This window comes from Salmo salar, chromosome ssa21 (genome assembly GCF_905237065.1).
Source record: "Salmo salar chromosome ssa21, Ssal_v3.1, whole genome shotgun sequence".
NCBI lineage: Eukaryota > Metazoa > Chordata > Actinopteri > Salmoniformes > Salmonidae > Salmo > Salmo salar.
The window spans coordinates 29,470,189-29,489,502 of NC_059462.1; the positions used below are offsets into that span (position 1 = coordinate 29,470,189).

General features: G+C 40.8%; 2 protein-coding genes across 3 annotated transcripts in view; one reads left to right on the top strand and one right to left on the bottom strand.

Moving 5' to 3' along the window:
• LOC106582098 (F-box-like/WD repeat-containing protein TBL1X) overlaps window positions 1-2,188 on the top strand; it is a 37,454-nt gene extending 35,266 nt beyond the window's left edge. Inside the window, exon 15 of the mRNA XM_014164841.2 lies at window positions 67-2,188. Coding sequence (XP_014020316.1) covers window positions 67-93 — 27 coding nt within the window. The 3' untranslated portion in view covers window positions 94-2,188. The remainder of the gene's footprint in view (window positions 1-66) is intronic.
• A 100-nt stretch (window positions 2,189-2,288) lies between these two features.
• LOC106582099 (G-protein coupled receptor 143) lies at window positions 2,289-18,601 on the bottom strand. Of its 2 annotated transcripts, XM_014164843.2 has the most exons (10): window positions 18,410-18,601; window positions 17,800-18,080; window positions 17,171-17,280; window positions 12,972-13,066; window positions 12,418-12,510; window positions 11,775-11,884; window positions 11,352-11,460; window positions 9,003-9,120; window positions 8,581-8,848; window positions 2,289-3,219 (listed from the first exon to the last, which is right to left on the bottom strand). In XM_014164843.2, the coding sequence occupies exons 2-10, from the start codon at window positions 18,056-18,058 to the stop codon at window positions 3,116-3,118; spliced, it is 1,266 nt and encodes a 421-aa protein (XP_014020318.1). In that variant the 5' UTR covers window positions 18,059-18,080; window positions 18,410-18,601; the 3' UTR covers window positions 2,289-3,115. The 2 variants fall into 2 exon arrangements, with proteins under 2 accessions (XP_014020318.1, XP_014020317.1); XM_014164842.2 differs by lacking the exon at window positions 18,410-18,601 and having other exon boundaries at window positions 17,800-18,160.
• Between the last annotated feature and the right edge of the window lie 713 nt (window positions 18,602-19,314).

Below are 19,314 nucleotides of genomic sequence, written 5' to 3' on the forward strand. Positions count from 1 at the left end.
TGGAGAGGAACCAAAATAATCCGAAGCATAATATGCATTATTAATCATGTTATCTTTGCCCTCCAGGTATGTGTTCTTGATCTCAGAAAATAGCATCCTGGCAGTGACTGAAGTTGGACCCTGCCATCAGCGAACACTCTCATAGCTCAAAGCAGGCCTGGCAACATGGAGGACATCCTCATAGGGTGGACACAGGAGACCTTTTAACTACCATAACCTACTTAATTGCAGAGGCAATCCTCAGTTTGTGGATTTGTGTCTCCTGTTTAAGACCACAAAGAACATTTCCTGGGTTAATTAACATACTGGACTAAATCCAATTTATTTTGTTCAGCCATGTTTTAAAAGGTGCCTAAAGAGGAAGTGAAATGATGACCTGCCTCGTGGCCAGTGGCCCTGCTGTTATCTGGCTAGGGTCTGAATCATGAGGAAGAGGGTTTGTACAGGAAGAGGTGTGAGGAGAGACAGACCGGTGTTTTGGGTGTGTTTGACATGAAATTGTGAAAGAAAGGTTGTGTTTTAGGACTTATCTAAGCACATGTTAGCCCTATGGTGTCCTGAGTTGAGAAACAATATGGGAGACATGATGAGAGTGACATTGTTATTGCTGCACTGGCATTCTCAAATTATGTGATGTTTAAATTGTCCTCAGTGGAGAATAGTTCCTGTTTAAACAGTACTTCTTGCAGATTCTTCACAAACGGACTTCTGAAAGTCAGAATTAAAAAAGGTGCCGCTATGAGGTAGTTCTGTGCTCGCATTTAATAACATCAAGGTCAACCAAAATCACCAAACTGCCAAGTTTAACTTCTCTAAGTTTGAATGACATTTAATTCACTTTAAAAAGAAAATATGCAAAAAGCGTGGGTTATAAGCATATATTCTCCCTTCTGGATGTACATTTAATGAATGTAAAGATATGTAAATTAGAAAAATACACAGACTTTTATATACTGTGTATATATGTTTATATTCAGTACACTTTAACGTAATCTTCTAGACGCTCAATACTGGCTAGAGCTATCACATCTTTTCTTTGCTGATACTCAGTTACAAGACCCTGATTCAATTTAATGCATGTCAGATAGATGTTTCTTTTGTTACCATGTATGTTATTTTATTCTGCCATATATGTGTGTATCAGGTTGGTGTGTTAAGTCAGGTGGCGCTGAAGTGGACTGTAGTCATTTCACTGATGGCTCTTTACACTTTAAGCCATGGAGATCTGTGCCTCAACGTAACTGCATGGACCATGGGTAATGATGAATGGGATAAAGATGGGATGTTACATTCTGTAGGCTCTACCTGTTTTGTCGGGGTTACCCCTGGCTCAGGTCTGGGATGTGAAACAGGACCTGTCTGTATTCAGCCCTAATGACAACCATTGAAATGGAAATCAGAACAGACAGAGAGCATGCTGACTGAGAAGGAGTGGATGCTGTGAACATTTGTATTGTGTTGTCTTAATGTTGCTTTAGTAGCAAAGTGTCATCACTAGTCATCTACTGAGCTTTTCTTACAGTACTCCTTTGTTTGGCAGCGTGATTGTTCTGGTGGAAACCCAGGTTACACGCTGACTGATCAACCAGGCTCTGATTGGTCAAGTGGAAGTCCTGCTGTAGCTTCTAAGCTGTGATTGGTTGAGTTGGGTTGAGGTCCCGACATTGCCACCGCCTGATCTAATTGGTCAGATTGGACTTATTATTTGACTTGGCTGTATGATGGATTTAGCTTTAATTGTGTGCAGTATGTCTACTTGTACTTATCGTGGTCTAACGTGACAGTCTTTTCAAACTAACAAGCCACCACTTTGAGAATGCCTTTTTTTCTGGTCTATTCTTTCAGTCAAGCTAATTTTTAGAGCACTTTTTCAGAAGGTAGGCTCAGCTTTTGTTTGGTTTTGTGCTGAAAGAGGAAGGCCAGCATTTTACATCATTTTTATATATATATATAATCGGGCGTTGATGTTTTTTTGCTGAGAGCCAATATTGTCTGTGTCAGACTGAGAATCGGGCTGTGGTTGGTGGCCATCTTGGCATGTTGAGAAGCCCAGTGTGGAATAAAGTGCTGTTACTGACAGCGATCTCTCTCCCACCCCAGTCTAGGATATGGTCATCTGTTTCCAAGACTAAACAATGAATTCACACTCAATGTCTCAAATAAATCACTCTATTTTGATATGAGAAAACACTGCGTCCGTTTCTTGTATTGTTGGGTTCTTGTCACTTATGCAGCAGAATGTATAGCATTACTATGATCATGTGCATAATGATGAAGTAGACAGTGTGTTAGTGTAGCACTGTAGGAGATATTTAATGTTATCATTTAGCTTGTGATACATTATCAAACTTGAAATGACAATGCTCTGAGACCCTGCTTGAATTTGGGTTAAAGATAACACCACAAAACCTCAACAATTGCTCCATGTTTAATACTGTATAAAATAGAATCAAAGTGCAATGTAAAAAATGTAATGTTAAAAACCCTAACTACATATTGTTTTCCTCGAAATAGCATCTCAGGTAAGATATTCCCATTATTTTATGCTTTTGGGGGCTAGTTATGTGAACAAGGCATATAGGCATACATGCTTCTGCAGTAAGTAAGGCACATTTAAAGGGCAGTAATACAGATGTAAGATCTTAATTTGAGCCAGTTTGCTAAAGCAGGAATATAAGGTAGCCTTGGGGACTATTCCATTACTGTACAGGTGACAGTTCAATAATGTAACACCACACTGTCTTTAGCAAATGGCGATTTAAGAGGGCTGTGTGTGTGTGTTCAGTGCTCAGGCAAATTAAATGGTCCTGTTATTTATGGTCACGACATATGAGGAGCTGACTGGTGGCCAAATGTGTCATGTTGTTCTGTGATAACAGCAAACCTATGACTGTGCTACAGCAGTAATTAATTGGCAGTTCTTTAGAGCGAAATAACTGAAATGGTACAGGTAGACAGATCATTTTTAACACTGCTGTTGGATCTAAAGAGGTGACTGAGTTGAGGGTTTTCAAACAGAGGATGGGGACAGGGTCTAAAACTCAGTGGGGGAGAGACAAAAACAAGATGGAGAGTGGAGGCTGGCAGCAGGTGATGCAGCAGCTTGTGGCTCCAGCTAGTGCCTTGCAGAACTCCCCAATGATTCTCCATCTGCGTCTATATCCTCATAGTCTTGGTGCTCAGTGGAAATGTCGATTTCAATTGTACTAGACTCTGAACCTAGCAAGACAAAATAGGGGAGATGACTGAGTTAAGTGGGTATATACAATATATCCCTTCTCTTACACTTCAAATCATAACTCCCAAGTGCCTAAAATTATCATACGTCCTCTGCTGCTGCTCTCTTCATTCAAGGCATGCACAACTTCATACAAATATCTGGCATATGTTTCAAATGATTGACAAATGTATTTTGGGAATTTTAGAATAGTTTTGACAGGACTATTTGCATGTGTTGTTATGGGTTCAAATATTTGGATCCTCTTGTTAAAAAAAAAAGTAAAGCCTAACAATTCACCTTAACTCTATATTGAAACTTAATTCCCATGGGATTTACGATCCTTGAAAGTCATGATTTACATATTTTTACTTTATAAAAAATCGAAAATATGCAGACCTATATTCATAAACAAGAAACACTAAAGCCTTAAATGTTTATTTCTTAAGGGGTTTTCATTAACGTTAGGATGACTGTCAGGGATCCTGATCATCAATCAAAAACATTCAATATTGGTGTACATTATCTTGAAATTGTGCACACAAACAACTCACTAAGTCTGTTTAAATAGTTGTACATTTTCAATATTTGACATTATGGACTTAAGATATACAGCAGCACATCCCTGTTCAATACATGTTCTACTATACTACAAAAACAGTACAGTGCCTTCAAAGTATTCATACCCTTTGACTTATTCCACATTTTGCTGTGTTACAGCTTCAATTCAAAATTTATTCAAAATATTTTTTCTCAACCATCTACACACAATACCCCATAATGACAAAGTGAAATTATGTTTTTAGAAATACTCTATACAGTGCATTCGGAAAGTATTCGGACCCCTTGACTTTTTCCAAAAAATGTACATTAGACTTATTCAAAAATAAATAAAATCCTCATTGATCTACAACCAATACCCCATAATGACAAAGCGAAAACAGGTTTTTACAAATGTGTCGAGGCACAGATCTGGGGAAGGGTACCAAAGAATTTCTGCTGCATTGATGGTCCCCAAGAACACAGTGGCCTCCATCATTCTTAAATGGAAGAAGTTTGGAACCACCAAGACTCTTTCTAGATCTGGCTGCCTGGCCAATTGGGGAAGAAGAAGAACCATGATCAGGGAGGTGACCAAGAACCCGATGGTCACTCTGACAGAGTTCCAGAGTTCCTCTGTGGAGTTGGGAGAACTTTCCAGAAGACAACCATCTCTGCAGCACTCCACCGATCAGGACTTTATGGTAGAGTGGCCAGACGGAAACCACTCCTCAGTAAAAGGCACATGACAGCCCACTTAGAGTTGCCAAAAGGCACCTGAAGGACTCTGACCATGAGAAACAAGATTCTCTGGTCTGATGAAACTAAAGATTGAACTCTTTGGCCTGAATGCCAAGCGTCACGTCTGGAGGAAACCTGGCACCATCCCTACGGTGAAGCATGGTGGTGGCAGCATCATGCTTTGGGGATATTTTTCAGAGGCAGGGACTGGGAGACTAGTCAGGATCGAGAGAAAGATGCACGGAGAAAAGTACAGTGAGATCTTTGATGAAAACCCACTCCAGAGCGCTCAGGACATCAGACTGGGGCAAAGGTTCACCTTCCAACACCTTCCACCTTCCAATAGGACAACGACACTAAGCACACAGCCAAGACAATGCAGGCGTGGCTTCAGTACACTTCAGTAAAGTCTCTAAATATCTATGAGTGGCCCAGCCAGAGCCCGGACTTGAACCTGATCGAACATCTCTGGAGAGACCAGAAAAAAGCTGTGCAGTGACGCTACCCATCCAACCTGACAGAGGTTGAGAGGATCTGCAGAGAAGAATGGGAGAAACTCCCCAAATACAGGTGTGCCAAGCTTTTAGCGTCATACTCAAGAAGACTCAAGAATGTAATCGCTGCCAAAGGTGCTTCAACAAAGTACTAAGTAGGGTCTAAATACTTTATGTAAATGTAGTATTTACATTTTTTATATGTAATACATTTGCAAACATTTCTAAAAACCTGTTTTTGCTTTGTCATTATGGGGTATTGTGTGTAGATTGATGAGGAAACAACAATTGAATCCATTTTAGAATACGGCTGTAACGTAATAAAATGTGGAAAAAGTCAAGGGGTCTGAATACTTTCCAAATATATACATACATACAGTACACATATCCACATCTTTTTAAAATAAATGTTCCTATATTATTTTCCACGAACCCTACCACCCCTCCCCTAATTGGAGTAAACTAATGAACAACAACACTTATGCATCTACTTCCAGCTTATACATACTATATCAATTTTACAGTCACAATCGATTTTACAATAGTTATCTTTTGTTTTTACTCCTATCCTTCCACTACCCTTAACCCCTCCCATCTATCTCTGAACACCATCCAGTCTGATTTCTATTTGCCATATATTTTTAACTGTGATGTTTCACAAAAGTTATGAACCAAGCCAAAACTGTTACTATGCCACTCAGGAACAGTGGTGTGTATTCATGGATGCCAAGGGAAGCTAGGCTTCCCCAAAAAATGGACTAAGAAAAAAATGTATGTATCTCTTTGTGTTTTCATAATTTTCTTTAAATTCGCAAGATGCTGAATATATCTCACTGGAGAAAGCATCCAAGTGACCGAAACAGTGCCCCTCTGTCTCTGTATGTGTAGACAATCCATCTGATGCTGTCTGGTCAAAAAGATTATGACATTGTTGCCGCCCATAGCATTGAATGCAAGGGAAGCCAGTGAGCATTTGGCCTTCCTTGATTAAAAAAGTTTAAAATAATAGCCAATCAGCGTTGAGCTAAACTGAGTGAGCTGAACTGTGAATGGTCCTGGTACGCCAAAAGAAAGTGTCAAGGGAAACCCGTTTGGATTTGGCTTCACTCCTATCACAGAGAAATACATAATCGATAGAAACAACTTGAATTGTTGCATCTTGTGTGTTGTCTTCCGGTGGCTAGCTAGCTAGCAAAAAATGGCCTTTTCCTAAATTAGCCATGTATGGAGATAGGGATTTTGTCTTGTGGTTTTACTTAATTCTCTATACTGGTTAATGATTATAACTGCGATTTTGATCCAACCATAAAATACATTGTGTCCCTGGACTGAGATGAAGGAAGGTCAATATGTAGCTAGATGTAGAAGGCTAATGTTAACTAGCTAAGGTTGCCCATGAAAGGAAATTAGGCTAGCGAGCAAGAATTTTAGCCAGGTCGCCTAGGACAACAAAAAACTGAAGCGTGTACTGTTCGGTAGAGACTGTTTCATCAACATGAATGAGAGGAGGATGGCATTGGCATTTCTCTATAAGTCGGGTGAGTCAAACAGTTTTTTTTTCTGCTTGCATGAACACACACACACACACACACACACACACACACACACACACACACACACACACACACACACACACACACACACACACACACACACACACACACACATAAATCATAACCATGGCCAGCCACATCACATTTAGCTTATGTTGATTGGACTAAATTGTTTTTAGTATCTTTAAGTTGTCAATGTGTTAGAGTAATCATAGGTGATATGATGTTGAAGTTGAAATGGTGCTGGAATAGTAGTGTTTGCGACCTGCAGTATTTCTCTGTGGTTCTAAATCAATAGTTGTATAGTAGTCCGAAATTGTCGGAAACATTAACTTTATTGACCATACTGTAGGTCATGTAACTGTTTGTTACCAGCAATATACTTTACAAAGTTGAATTTCTGCTGCCATTGAATTTCTGCTGCCATTGTGTCTTTTTATTGTCTCAGCCTTAGGCATGTATCACGGTCGCAAGGCATATGAACTAACAGGTTTAATAGCAGACAAGGCATTAATCACAACACATTGTATTGTATATTTGTCCTTGTGTTTTAGGTTATTGTCCTGCTGAAAGGTGAATTTTTCTCCCAGTGTCTGTTGGAAACCAGGTAGCAGGTTATCCGCCATGATTTTGTCTGTGCTTAGCTCTATTCCGTTTCTTTTAATCCTAAAAAACTCCCTAGTCCTTGCCGATGACAAGCATACCCATAACATGATGCAGCCACCACCACGCTTGAAAATATGAAGAGTGGTACTCAGTGATGTGTTGTGCTGAATTTGCCCCAAATATAACTCTTTGTATTCAGGACATAAAGTTTATTTCTTTGCCAATTTTATTTTTCAGTTTTAATTTAATTCCTTATTGCAAACAGGATGCATGTTTTGGAACGTTTGTATTCTGTACAGGCTTCCTTCTTTTCACTCTGTCATTTAGGTGGTGAAATCTCTGAGCGGCTTCCTTCCTCACCATCAACTGAGTTAGGAAGGACACCTGTATCTTTGTCGTGACTGGGTGTATTGATACACCATCAAAAGTGTAATTAATAACTTCACCATGCTCAAAGGGATATTCAATGTCTGTTTTTTTTCTACCAATATTTTATATTTATTTTTATATTTAACCTTTATTTAACTCGGCAAGTCAGTTAAGAACAAAATCTTTATTACAATGACGGCCTACCCAATAGGTGCCCTTCTTTGCGAGGCATTGGAAAACCTCCCTGGCCTTGCTCTTTGTGGTTGAATCTGCATTTGAAATTCACTGCTCGACTGATGGACCTTAAAGATACAGTAACTGTATGTGTGGAGTATAGAGTTTACGTAGTCATTTAAAAATCATGTTAAAGACTATTATTGCACACAGAGTGAGTTCGTGCAACTTATTATGTGACTTGTCAAGTAAATCCTTACTCCTGAACATATTTAAACATGCTATAACAAAGGGGTTGAATACTTATTGACTGAAGACATTTCAGCTTTTTAATTAAATTGTTCAAAGAAAATGTAAAACATCATTCCACTTTTACATTATGTGTTTAGGCTAGTGACACAAAAGCTCAATTTAATCAATTTTCAATTCAGGCTGTAACACAACAACAATTGGAAAAAGTCAAAGGATGTGAATACTTTATGAGGGCACTGTAAATGTCATTTCTTGATGAGAACCAAATCCTTTTGTCCCTGGTAAATTCTCCTGGCTTAGACCATCATCCTCTACAAGAAATCATCTAAGCTGGACCTGGGGACAATGTCTGACAGTATTATATTATCAAAACTGGCTTTACTAAGGGAACCTTTGCCAGGTGAGTGAGGCACATTTCCTATGGGTCTGAAGCCATCTATAACTTTATAATCTAAAACCAAACCCACGGTGGTATAATATGAAACAGACCAAGAGCAGCTTTATTGGCAGCACCATGCACAGTAGAATCTAGATGATGATGACCAGTGTGGGTATTACCGGTTTCACCAGCCCAGATACACTCGGGAGTTACCATTGCCATTCTCCCTGCTCTGCAGCCATGTATGCCCATTACCTTCTGATAGGACGCTGATGGCGTCGGAGGCTGGCTGCCCATTGCCCTTGATGTTCTTGCCAGTCATGTTCTTGGGCTCCTGGACGTGGCTCTGGTAGAGCAGGGTGGAGCCCACGATGGGGTTGTAGCCCCCCACTTTAGCCGCCGAGGTGGAGGCTGAATCCCAGGCCAGCTCCCTTCTCCTCTGCAGGCTGCAGTCCACGTCAAAGCCTGTCCAGCCATGGAAGGCCAACGTGTTGAGGAAGCCTGACATGGGGTTCAGGATCCCCTTGAAACAGTAGAACACAGAAACCCTCAGGTATGAACAAACCTAAGCCTTCAGTGTAACACACTAACATTGGTGCTGGACAAGTTTGCTACACAAACAAACGCTTTGGCTAAGATCTTTTAATATAATCAAAATGGATTCAAAGTGAACCCACCATGATAAACCAAGTGATGAGGGCTGTGTTTCGTATATTTTTCAGGTCACTGGCTTTTATGTCCGTCTGCATCTCCAGGTAAAACAGCAGGCTCTCATTGATGATGTTGGGAAGCCAGCTGAAAAGTGTGAATTATGATACAGGTATTGTACATTAATGGCAGGAAAGCATACAGAATGTTTTAGAGGGATTTGTCTTGAGATCTATTGTCGGTTAGAGAATGAGTAGTGGTCTGATACTCGTTAAATGTTGAACATGGAGGAAACCTCTTCTACTGAGGCTTATTTTTAATAGTGCTAATGTTTTGTTCCATTGCTGACTAGACAGATTCACCCAGGGCTACCTACAAAAGTAATTAAAGTAATTGATTAAAAGTGTAGTAAAAAAATCAGTTGAAGTGCCAGTTATTCCATTTGGAAACTTGGATATTAGATTCCAAGGGGCCTCTGCGGGCCTTCATAATATTCTGAAAGTGTTTTTTGTTTTAAATACATGTATTTACACTACAGCATTATAAGTATGACCTCTCTGAGGAAAGTCATGGACTTTATGAAAGACATTCAGGAAGGACAGTTGCCTTAATCAAATGTAAGGTGACTTTGTTAACAAGAGCTGTAATATACAGTACCAGTCAAAAGTTTGGACAAACCTTCTCATTCAAGGGTTTTTCTTTAATTTGACTATTTTCTACATTGTAGAATAATAGTGAAGACATCAAAACTATGAAATAACACATATGGAATCATGTAGTAACCAAAAAAGTGTTAAACAAATCAAAATATATTTTAGATTTTTCAAAGTAGCCACCCGTTGCCTTGATGACAGCTTTGCACACGCTTGGCATTCTCTCAACCAGCTTCATGAGGTAGTCACCTGGAATGCATTCAATTAACAGGTGTACCTTGTTAAAAGTTCATTTCTTTCCTTCTTAATGCATTTGAGCCAATCAGTTGTGTTGTGACAATGTAGAGGTGTTATACAGAAGATAGCCCTATTTGGTAAAAGACCAAGTCCATATTATGGCAAGAACAGCTCAAATAAGCAAAGTAAAACAACAGTCCATCATTACTTTAAGACATGAAGGTCAGTCAATCCGGAACATTTCAAGAACTTTGAAGGTTTCTTCAAGTGCAGTCGCAAAAACCATGAAGTGCTATGATGAAACTGGCTCTAATGAAGACCGCCACAGGGAAAGGAATACCCAGAGTTACCTATGCTGCAGAGCATAAGTTCATTAGAGTTAACTGCACCTCAGATTGCAGACCAAATAAATGTTTCACAGAATTCAAGTAACAGACACATCTCAACATCAACTGTTCAGAGGAGACTGCGTGAATCAGGCCTTCCTGACGAAATGCTGCAAAGAAACCACTACAAGGACAACAATAATAAGAAGAGACTTGCTTGGGCCAAGAAACATGAGCAATGGACATTAGACTGGTGGAAATTTGTCCTTTGGTCTGATGAGTCCAAATTTGAGATTTTTGGTTCCAACCACCTTGTCTTTGTCAGATGCAGAGTAGGTGAATGGATGATCTCTACATGTGTGGTTCCTACCATGAAGCATGGAGGAGGAGGTGTGATGGTGCTTTGCTGGTGACACTGTCTGTGATTTATTTAGAATTCAAGGCACACTTAACCTGCACGGCTACCACAGCATTCTGCAGCGATACACCATCCCATCTGGTTTGCCCTTAGTGGGACTATAATTTGTTTTTCAACAGGACAATGACCCAAAACACACCTCCAGGCTGTGTAAGGGCTATTTGACCAATAAGGAGAGTGATGGAGTGCTGCATCAGATGACCTGGCTTCCACAATCACCCGACCTCAACCCAATTGAGATGGTTTGGGATGAGTTGGACCGCAGAGTAAAGGAAAAGCAGCCAACAAGTGCTTAGCAAATGTGGGAACTCCTTCAAGACTGTTGGAAAAGCATTACTCATGAATCTGGTTGAGAGAATGACAAGAGTGTGCAAAGCTGTCATCAAGGCAAAGGGTTGCTACTTGAAAAATCAAAAATATATTTTGAATTGTTTAACACTTTTTTGGTTACTACATGATTCCAAGTCTGTTATTTCATAGTTTTGATGTCTCCACTATTATTCTTCAACGAAGAAAATAGTAAAAAATTAAGAAAAACTCTTGAATGAGTAGTTGTGTCCAAAACCTTTGACTGGTACTGTAGATTCCTCCATAACCATTTCACTTGCCATCAAGTTTTTGTATGCTGTTTGGCTGACAATACAACAGAACACAATACAATATAACGCAATACAACAGAACACAGGAGAAATTGCATACTGTGTACTGTGTATACAACAATGAAATGCAATATTCTGGTCTTACCAAATAAAAAAGACCAGCATGATTTTGAAGAAGCGCATTTTTATCTCTGTTCCCAGGCGTCTCTCGTTTTTTGTGTAGATCCCTTGTCGTCCCTTCAATAATGCTGTCACTGAACGGAAAATACAAACGTTCACTTCCTTTCCTTTCTATTTTGATGATCATCACAAAACCTTTATTTTGAAAAAGAATAGGTATGAAAGATTAAAACGTTTAGAGATAAAACACATTTCTGTAGGCCTATACAGTTCAATACAATAGAGCTGTTAGTATCTATCTCTGTATGGAATATCTGATATGAGTGTGCTGGGCCCTGGTCAAAAGTAGTGCACTAAATAGGGAATAGGGTGCCATTTTGGAAGCGTATTGCCTGTTCAGGGCTCTGTATCATAAAGAGCTTGGGCCGGAGGGGCAGGGTGAACTGACCTGCAGACACAGTCCTGGCGAACAGTGTAGGGTTGACTATAAGCACCAGCATTAGAGGAGCGTAGGTAGTAATGTAGTGAGGAATGGCATGCTGCAGGCCATTTTCACAGCTGCAACACAAGAGAGCACACTGAGAGAAATGCACTGCACATCACACAACCATGCACGTTTCCTCCAAGCAGGGAGGAAGGATCACAGGAGAATCAGTAGAGAGAGAAATGTTGGGTTTGCACACCACAATCCTCAGTCATTTAACTATAATATGGCTATTGACTGCCAGCACTGCACAGGTCTTGGAATGCACAGAAAACTGGTCTAACATCAAGAACAAAAGCAAAACATTGTGTTATTCACTGTATAACCCACACCAGTTAGCACAATATCATACATTCCTCATCATCATGTATTCTGAGACAATGCTCACTCATCCCAGTATGTTGACAGTCAGCAGTACAGTAAACAGTCACATTTTCAGTGCATTTCAGAACAACACAAGCGTGATGTCATAGACACAGACAAAGCCAACCCACTGGGCACACGCTGGTTGAATCAACATTGTTTCCACTTCAATAAAATGACGTTGAACCAATGTGAAATAGACGTTGAATTGACATCTGTGCCCAGTGGGAAGCTGTTGACATACCTGGAGATGGATGGGTAGTAGAGCATAGCCACACCCTCCACACACAGCAACACAGCCAGACCCCATGTGATCATGTGATAGAGGATGATGGTACTGACGGAACAACAAGACACACATCACGTCATGAGCCAGGCAGAGATTTCAACAGACACAGTATACTGCACACAATATTTCACTGATTACATATGAGATACACGGTAAAGCCCAGAGAGAAGTGGTATCAGAACTGAAGAGCAGATTTACACATCCGCTGCCTAATGGAAGTGGCATATCATTAGGCCAGTATTAATAATTCAAAACAATATTTGTTTTTGCGTTACATCAGAGGCTGTAGTACTTTTGCCCAACTGGAAAGACAGGAGTTCTATATTGAGGAGTTGTAGCTATATTATAATGAGAGATTACAGATATTATATTGATGATAGCGCACATCAGAGGCTACAGTATTTTCACCAATTGGAGACATAGTCAAGAGTTTTATTGAGAGAAAACAGATTTGATATAGAAGTGATATAGCAGAAGGTGATAGATGGCAGGGGGAGAGTATAGACTACCTGATTCCTGCAGATCTTCTGACCACCAGGAAGACGTCCACAGCGTAACAGAAGGTCCACCAGAAAGATGCACTGAAGAACAGCTGGATCCACATCTCGGGAACACAAAACCAGATTCAACATCAGAACAACACAGCATCATACAGGATTATAAACATGGTTTAGAATCTCTCCTAAATAAGTAACTAGATAGCTTTTTAATGTAACTAAAACTAATATAGGTCGAATCTCTTTTATTTCAAATAAGCCTATGTATGTGTCTCCATATGCATTAAGAGTTACATGTATACATGACCATCTCTGCAAATGTCAGTCAGTGTGTTCAAGCCCAAAAACTGGATGAAGGTTGCTAAATGCTTCCTGCAGAGTAATTTACTTATTCAGGGAATTTCACATGCTCTAAATCAGTGGTTCCCAAACATTTTATAGTCCCGTACCCCTTCAAACATTCAACCTTCAGCTGCGTACCCCCTCTAGCACCAGGGTCAGCGCACTCCCAAATGTTGTTTTTTGCCATCATTGTAAGCCTGCCACACACACAGACTATACGATACATTTATTAAACATAAGAATGAGTGTGAGTTTTTGTCACAAACCTGCTCATGGGAAGTGACAAAGAGCTTTTATAGGACCAGGGCACAAATAATAAAATAATAATAATCAATACTTTTGCTCTTTATTTAGCCATCTTACATATAAAACTTTATTTGTTTATTGAAAATTGTGAATAACTCACCACATGTCAATGAGAAGGGTATGCTTGAAAGAATGCACATAACTCTGCAATATTGGGTTGTACTGGAGAGAGTCTCCGTCTTAAATCATTTCCAACACACAGTCTGTGCCTGTATTTAGTTTTCATGCTAGTGGGGGCCAAGAATTCACTCTCACATAGGTACGTGGTTGCAAAGGGCAGCAGTGTCTTAACAGAGCGATTTGCCAAGGCAGGATACTCTGAGCGCAGCCCAATCCAGAAATCTGGCAGTGGCTTCTGATTAAATTCAATTTTCACAGAACCGCTTGTTGCAATTTCGATGAGGCTCTCTTGTTCAGATATCGGTTACTGGACTGGAGGCAGGGCATGAAAGGGATAATGAATCCAGTTGTTTGTGTCATCCGTTTCGGGAAAGTACCTACGTAATTTCGCACCCAACTGAAGCTAATCTGAAAACAAGGCTCTCTAAATTTTATCAGCATATCAAATGCGCGACCCGGGCTGGTAAAATTCTGGATCATTGCTACTCTAACTTCCGCGATGCATACAAAGTCATCCCTCGCCTTCCTTTCGGCAAATCTGACCACGACTCCATTTTGTTGCTCCCAGCCTATAGACAGAAACTAAAACAGGAAACGCCCGTGCTAAGGTCTGTTCAACGCTGGTCCAACCAATCTGATTCCACGCTTCAAGATTGCTTCGATCACGTGGACTGGGATATGTTCTGGATAGCGTTGAACAACAACATGTCCAACACGCTGATTAGGTAAGCGAGATTATTAGCAAGTGCATCGGTGATGTTGTACCAACAGCGACTATTAAAACCTTCCCCAAACAGAAACCGTGGATTGATGGCAGCATTCGCGCAAAACTGAAAGTGCAAACCACTGCTTTTAATCAGGGCAAGGCGACCGGAAACATGACCGAATACAAACAGTGTAGCTATTCCCTCCGCAAGGCAATCAAACAAGCTAAGCGTCAGTATAGAGACAAAGTAGAGTCACAATTCAACGGCTCAGACACGAGAGGAATGTGGCAGGGTCTACAGTTAATCACAGACTACAAAAAGAAAACTAGCCCCGTCGCAGACCCCGATGTCTTGCTCCAAGACAAACTAAACAACTTCTTTGCTCGCTTTGAGGACAATACAGTGCCACCGACACGGCCGCTACCAAAACATGTGGACTCTCCTTCACCGCAGCCAACGTGAGTAAAACATTTAAACGTGTTAACCCTTGCAAGGCTGCCGGCCTAGACGGCATCCCTAGCCGCGTCCTCAGAGCATGCGCAGACCAGCTGGCTGGTGTGTTTATGGACATATTCAATCAATCCCTATCCCAGTCTGCTGTTCCCACATGCTTCAAGAGGGCCACCATTGTTCCTGTTCCCAAGATAGCTAAGGTAACTGAGCTAAACGACTATCGCCCCGTAGCACTCACTTCCGTCATCATGAAGTGCTTTCATTTGCACACAAAAAATCATACAATGATGGAAAGACCTGTGTGTTGTCCTTGTTAATGCAGATAGAGAAGAGCTCCAACTCCTTAATCATAGCCTCAATTTTGTCCCGCACATTGAATATAGTTGCGGCGAGTCCCTGTAATCCTAGATTCAGATCATTCAGGTGAGAAAAAACATCACCCAGATAAGCCAGTCGTGTGAGAAACTCGTCATCATGCAAGCGGTCAGACAAGTGAAAATTATGGTCAGTAAAGACAACTTTAAGCTTGTCTCTCAATTTAAAAAAAACACGTCAATACTTTGCCCCTTGATAACCAGCGCACTTCTGTATGTTGTGAAAGCGTTACATGGTCGCTGCCCTTATCATTTTATAGTGCAGAAAATACACAAGAGTTCAGGGGCCTTGCTTTAACAAAGTTAACCATTTTCACTGTAGTGTCCAAAACGTCTTTCAAGCTGTCAGGCATTCCTTTGGCAGCAAGAGCCTCTCGGTGGATGCTGCAGTGTATCCAAGTGGTGTCGGGAACAACTGCTTGCGCGCACGTTACCACTCCACTATGTCTCCCTGTCATGGCTTAGCGGCATCGGTACAGATACAAACACATCTTGACCACCAAAGTCCATTTGATGTCACAAAGCTGTCCAGTACTTTAAAAATATCCTCTCCTGTTGTCCTGGTTTCCAGTGGTTTGCAGAAGAGGATGTCTTCCTTAATTGACCCCCCATAAACGTAATGGACATATACCAAGAACTGTGCCAGGCCCGCCACGTCTGTTGACTCATCCAGCTGTAATGCATATAATTCACTGGCTTGTAATGCGAAGCAGTAATTGTCCTGCCATGTCACTGATGCGTCGTGAAACAGTGTTGTTTGATGGAGAAATTGTCTGTATAGTTTTTTGGGTCTTTTCCCCCAGCATTGTCCCAGCCATATCCGCGGCAGCAGGAAGAATCAAGTCCTCCACAATAGTATGGGGTTTGCCTATCCTAGCCACTTGGTAGCTTACTACTTGAAAGTTGTCTTAATTCTTGCTCAAAAAACTCCCGTGGCTTATTTTTCAAATTGGCATGTTTTGTTTCTAAATGTCTGCAGAAGAGTGAAGGTTTCATCGAGTTGTGAGATAGTACTTTTGCACATATAACACACTGTGGCTGAGGAAAGGCACTACTCCCAACATAAGAGAACCCCAAATCAATGTAGTTCTCATCATATTTGCCCCTCTTCGATGGTCCAACGTCGCTGTCTGTTGTTCGGTGCTTTCCTGGGTACATACAGACCGTTAGTGGAATTCCCGCGAGAGAGTAACAGTTAATTTGAATGGATGTTAATTATTTGACTAGGCTACTTGTATTTGACATTGTGTTGTTATTTCGCTGAACACTAGATGGTTTAATTTTATTTTTGGCAGTGAAACGAGGCTACTCGGGCGAGAAAACAACCTCCCCCAAATGTATAGCCCCGTTGGAAAATATAAATGGACTGTTTGAAAATAATGTAAATATTGTGAATCACATTTTTATTTGGCGCACCCCCAACGCCATTGCGCATACCTGCTCTAAATAAAGGTGTTGGTTCAACACGCCTGACTCTCCTCAACACCCTCTGCTGTGTGCAGTGAGATGGTTGTTATAACTTCTTTAAGCTTTAGGTATGAAGGAAGTTAGAGGTAGTTTCACGAGGCAATGCTAACTAGCGTTAGCACAATGACTGGAAGTCTATGGGTATCTGCTAGCATGCTACTTCTAACTTCCTTCATACTGGACACAGAGACATAAAAATGGTATCCACAAGTTCATCTGACTCTGGAAAAGTAGATAAAGGGCGCCATTGCCAAAATCCCAAAGTATCCCTTTAACCACCATTTTGTCATGCAAGTGACTGTTTCAAATGTAAGATCATATCATCTGGTAGCCTGTTACTCCCAGTACTGTATATTTGCTGAGCTCAAATTTGTCTCCTCTGCTAGGTCAGACGGTTTTCTTGGTTAGGTCACATGGTCAAGAAAACATCTATCATACATACTGCACTGCCAACACAGAACACCTCTGGCCACATGTCGCTGTTGTTGGCCACATTGATCCCTCTGACAAGGTTGGGCAGGCCCAGCCAGATGGATGACCTCACTATGATACCTGGAGGAGACAAACACAACAAGACCTCTCAAAACATCTGACCATCTTATAAAGATCTGTTTTACAGGATGTCAATGAGGGGGGCTCCCGAGTGGCACTGCATATCAGTGCTAGAGGCGTTACTACAGACCCTGGTTCGATTCCAGGCTGTATCACAATCACAATTGTGTGTGTATCCGTTGCTCCTCCACATACACATTCTCCTCTCAGTCCTTGTGTAATGATTGCAGTGAGACCCCCAGGCCTGTTATAAAATCAAGCTAGTAGGCTAACAATCCATTCTTTGACTGATGATATGTGAGACCTATTGGCCTGCAAAATGCCTAATGCATAAATTGTATTTCACTAGCTACAATATCTGGTTCCGTCATAAGCTATGATAAACAATCTAAAATTGTACAATAAAGTAGAGGGACACAATTGCAAACGTGGTGTACGCCTACAACTTTGATTAAATTCTCCATGGTATCGACAGTGACGCGCAAGGTGTTGATGAAAAGTAACGGGATATAGCCTTACCTGCACATCCCAGTATATCACATATGCTGATGATAAACAATATTCTCGACGAAGAAGCTGGTTTGGGAAGAGGGTACTGTCCAAGGCGCCTGTAACCCCTACGTTTGGGCAACATTTGTAAAATAGAAAATATCAAACTTAAACTTGCGCTACCGATGCAAATGGCGCCAAAGAAGAGGGGCTGAAAAGTAATGACAAATTCGGTCGATGCGTCTCGGTTTGGGCAGCAGAACGTCTCCAGCCTTGGGGATGCCATCATGGACTCGATGGAAAGAAGCAGGCTACGGCGTCAGGGGAGAAAGGAAAGTTAAATTCATAAATTTAGTCCGTGGCATGAGGTCTGTTTCAAGTGAAAATCACGGGTTGGTTCATCATGTGCTTCTATTTAATCCTTCCAGTCAGGGTTTAACTGCCCCACATTGGTAAGAGGCCACATAAGAATGTTGCTCAACATTTGTAGTAAAAAGGCTTAGGCTCCTTTTTGTTAAGTTAAATGTTTCCACAAAATTGTCCATGCCTCTATAATATTAAGTATAAATTGCATTATGAGTGTGAGAAAACGTGGAAATTAAGTGTATAAATGTGTGTTCAGGAAAATACTGAATCATACCTTTAATAAATAGCAGATGCTGTAGTCCTAGTGGAAAATATGAAATGCACAGTATGCAAACTTTTTTACCAATTGTACAAGAACATCTGATACTATGCAGTTGTTTGGAGTGGTTTGAATGTAGCTAGGCTACATTAGGAATTTGAAATAGAGTAACAAAGTTACTAAGCCATACCCTGTCCAGACAGATCATTTATGAATAGCCTACTGATAGCCCACTGTGCAGCACCTGACCTGAGTAGCTGGAGGAGCTGCTACATTCCAGCTCTAAGAACCAGAAAAGCAGGTGAACCGTTGTACAAATGATTTGTGGATCAATGGAGCTATGAATATGCATTGATTACAGAGAGGACATTCAGTGGGTTTATACAGTGGTATTCTAATCCATGCACCTTCTCTGACAAGGCACAAAGTAACGTGTGTTTTAGGTTTACAGTGGCAGGGATTATATCAACATGATAGTGAATTGTAGGCTATTATGATTTAGAATTTTTTGAATTTCTCTCTCTTCTCTTTCCTTCTCTCTCAATGAACAAACCTATCTGCTACTGACATCTGGTGGTGGATAAAATAACTTACGTAGAGAATGTTTTCATTGGAGAATCACGTTGCATCCATGAAGAATGTATGTCACAAAATGTGCATGCTAAGGAGTGCCTTGCCGTGTTTTCTCACTGTCAAATGTTTGCCTCGATAATGTTAATGTGGGGTAGCAATTCTGGGGTATTTAAAAATCAACTAACTTATGTGGATAATTAGTTTATTCTCATGGCGAACCGGATGCTAGTTTATCTATGCCAGACAATGCAGTAAGTAAGTAAGTAAGTCTTTCTGGCGTGTTTCCTCTGTAAAACAACAGCTTATCCTCCAAATGGAAAAAGTAGGGAGCATAAATTGGTTTCTGG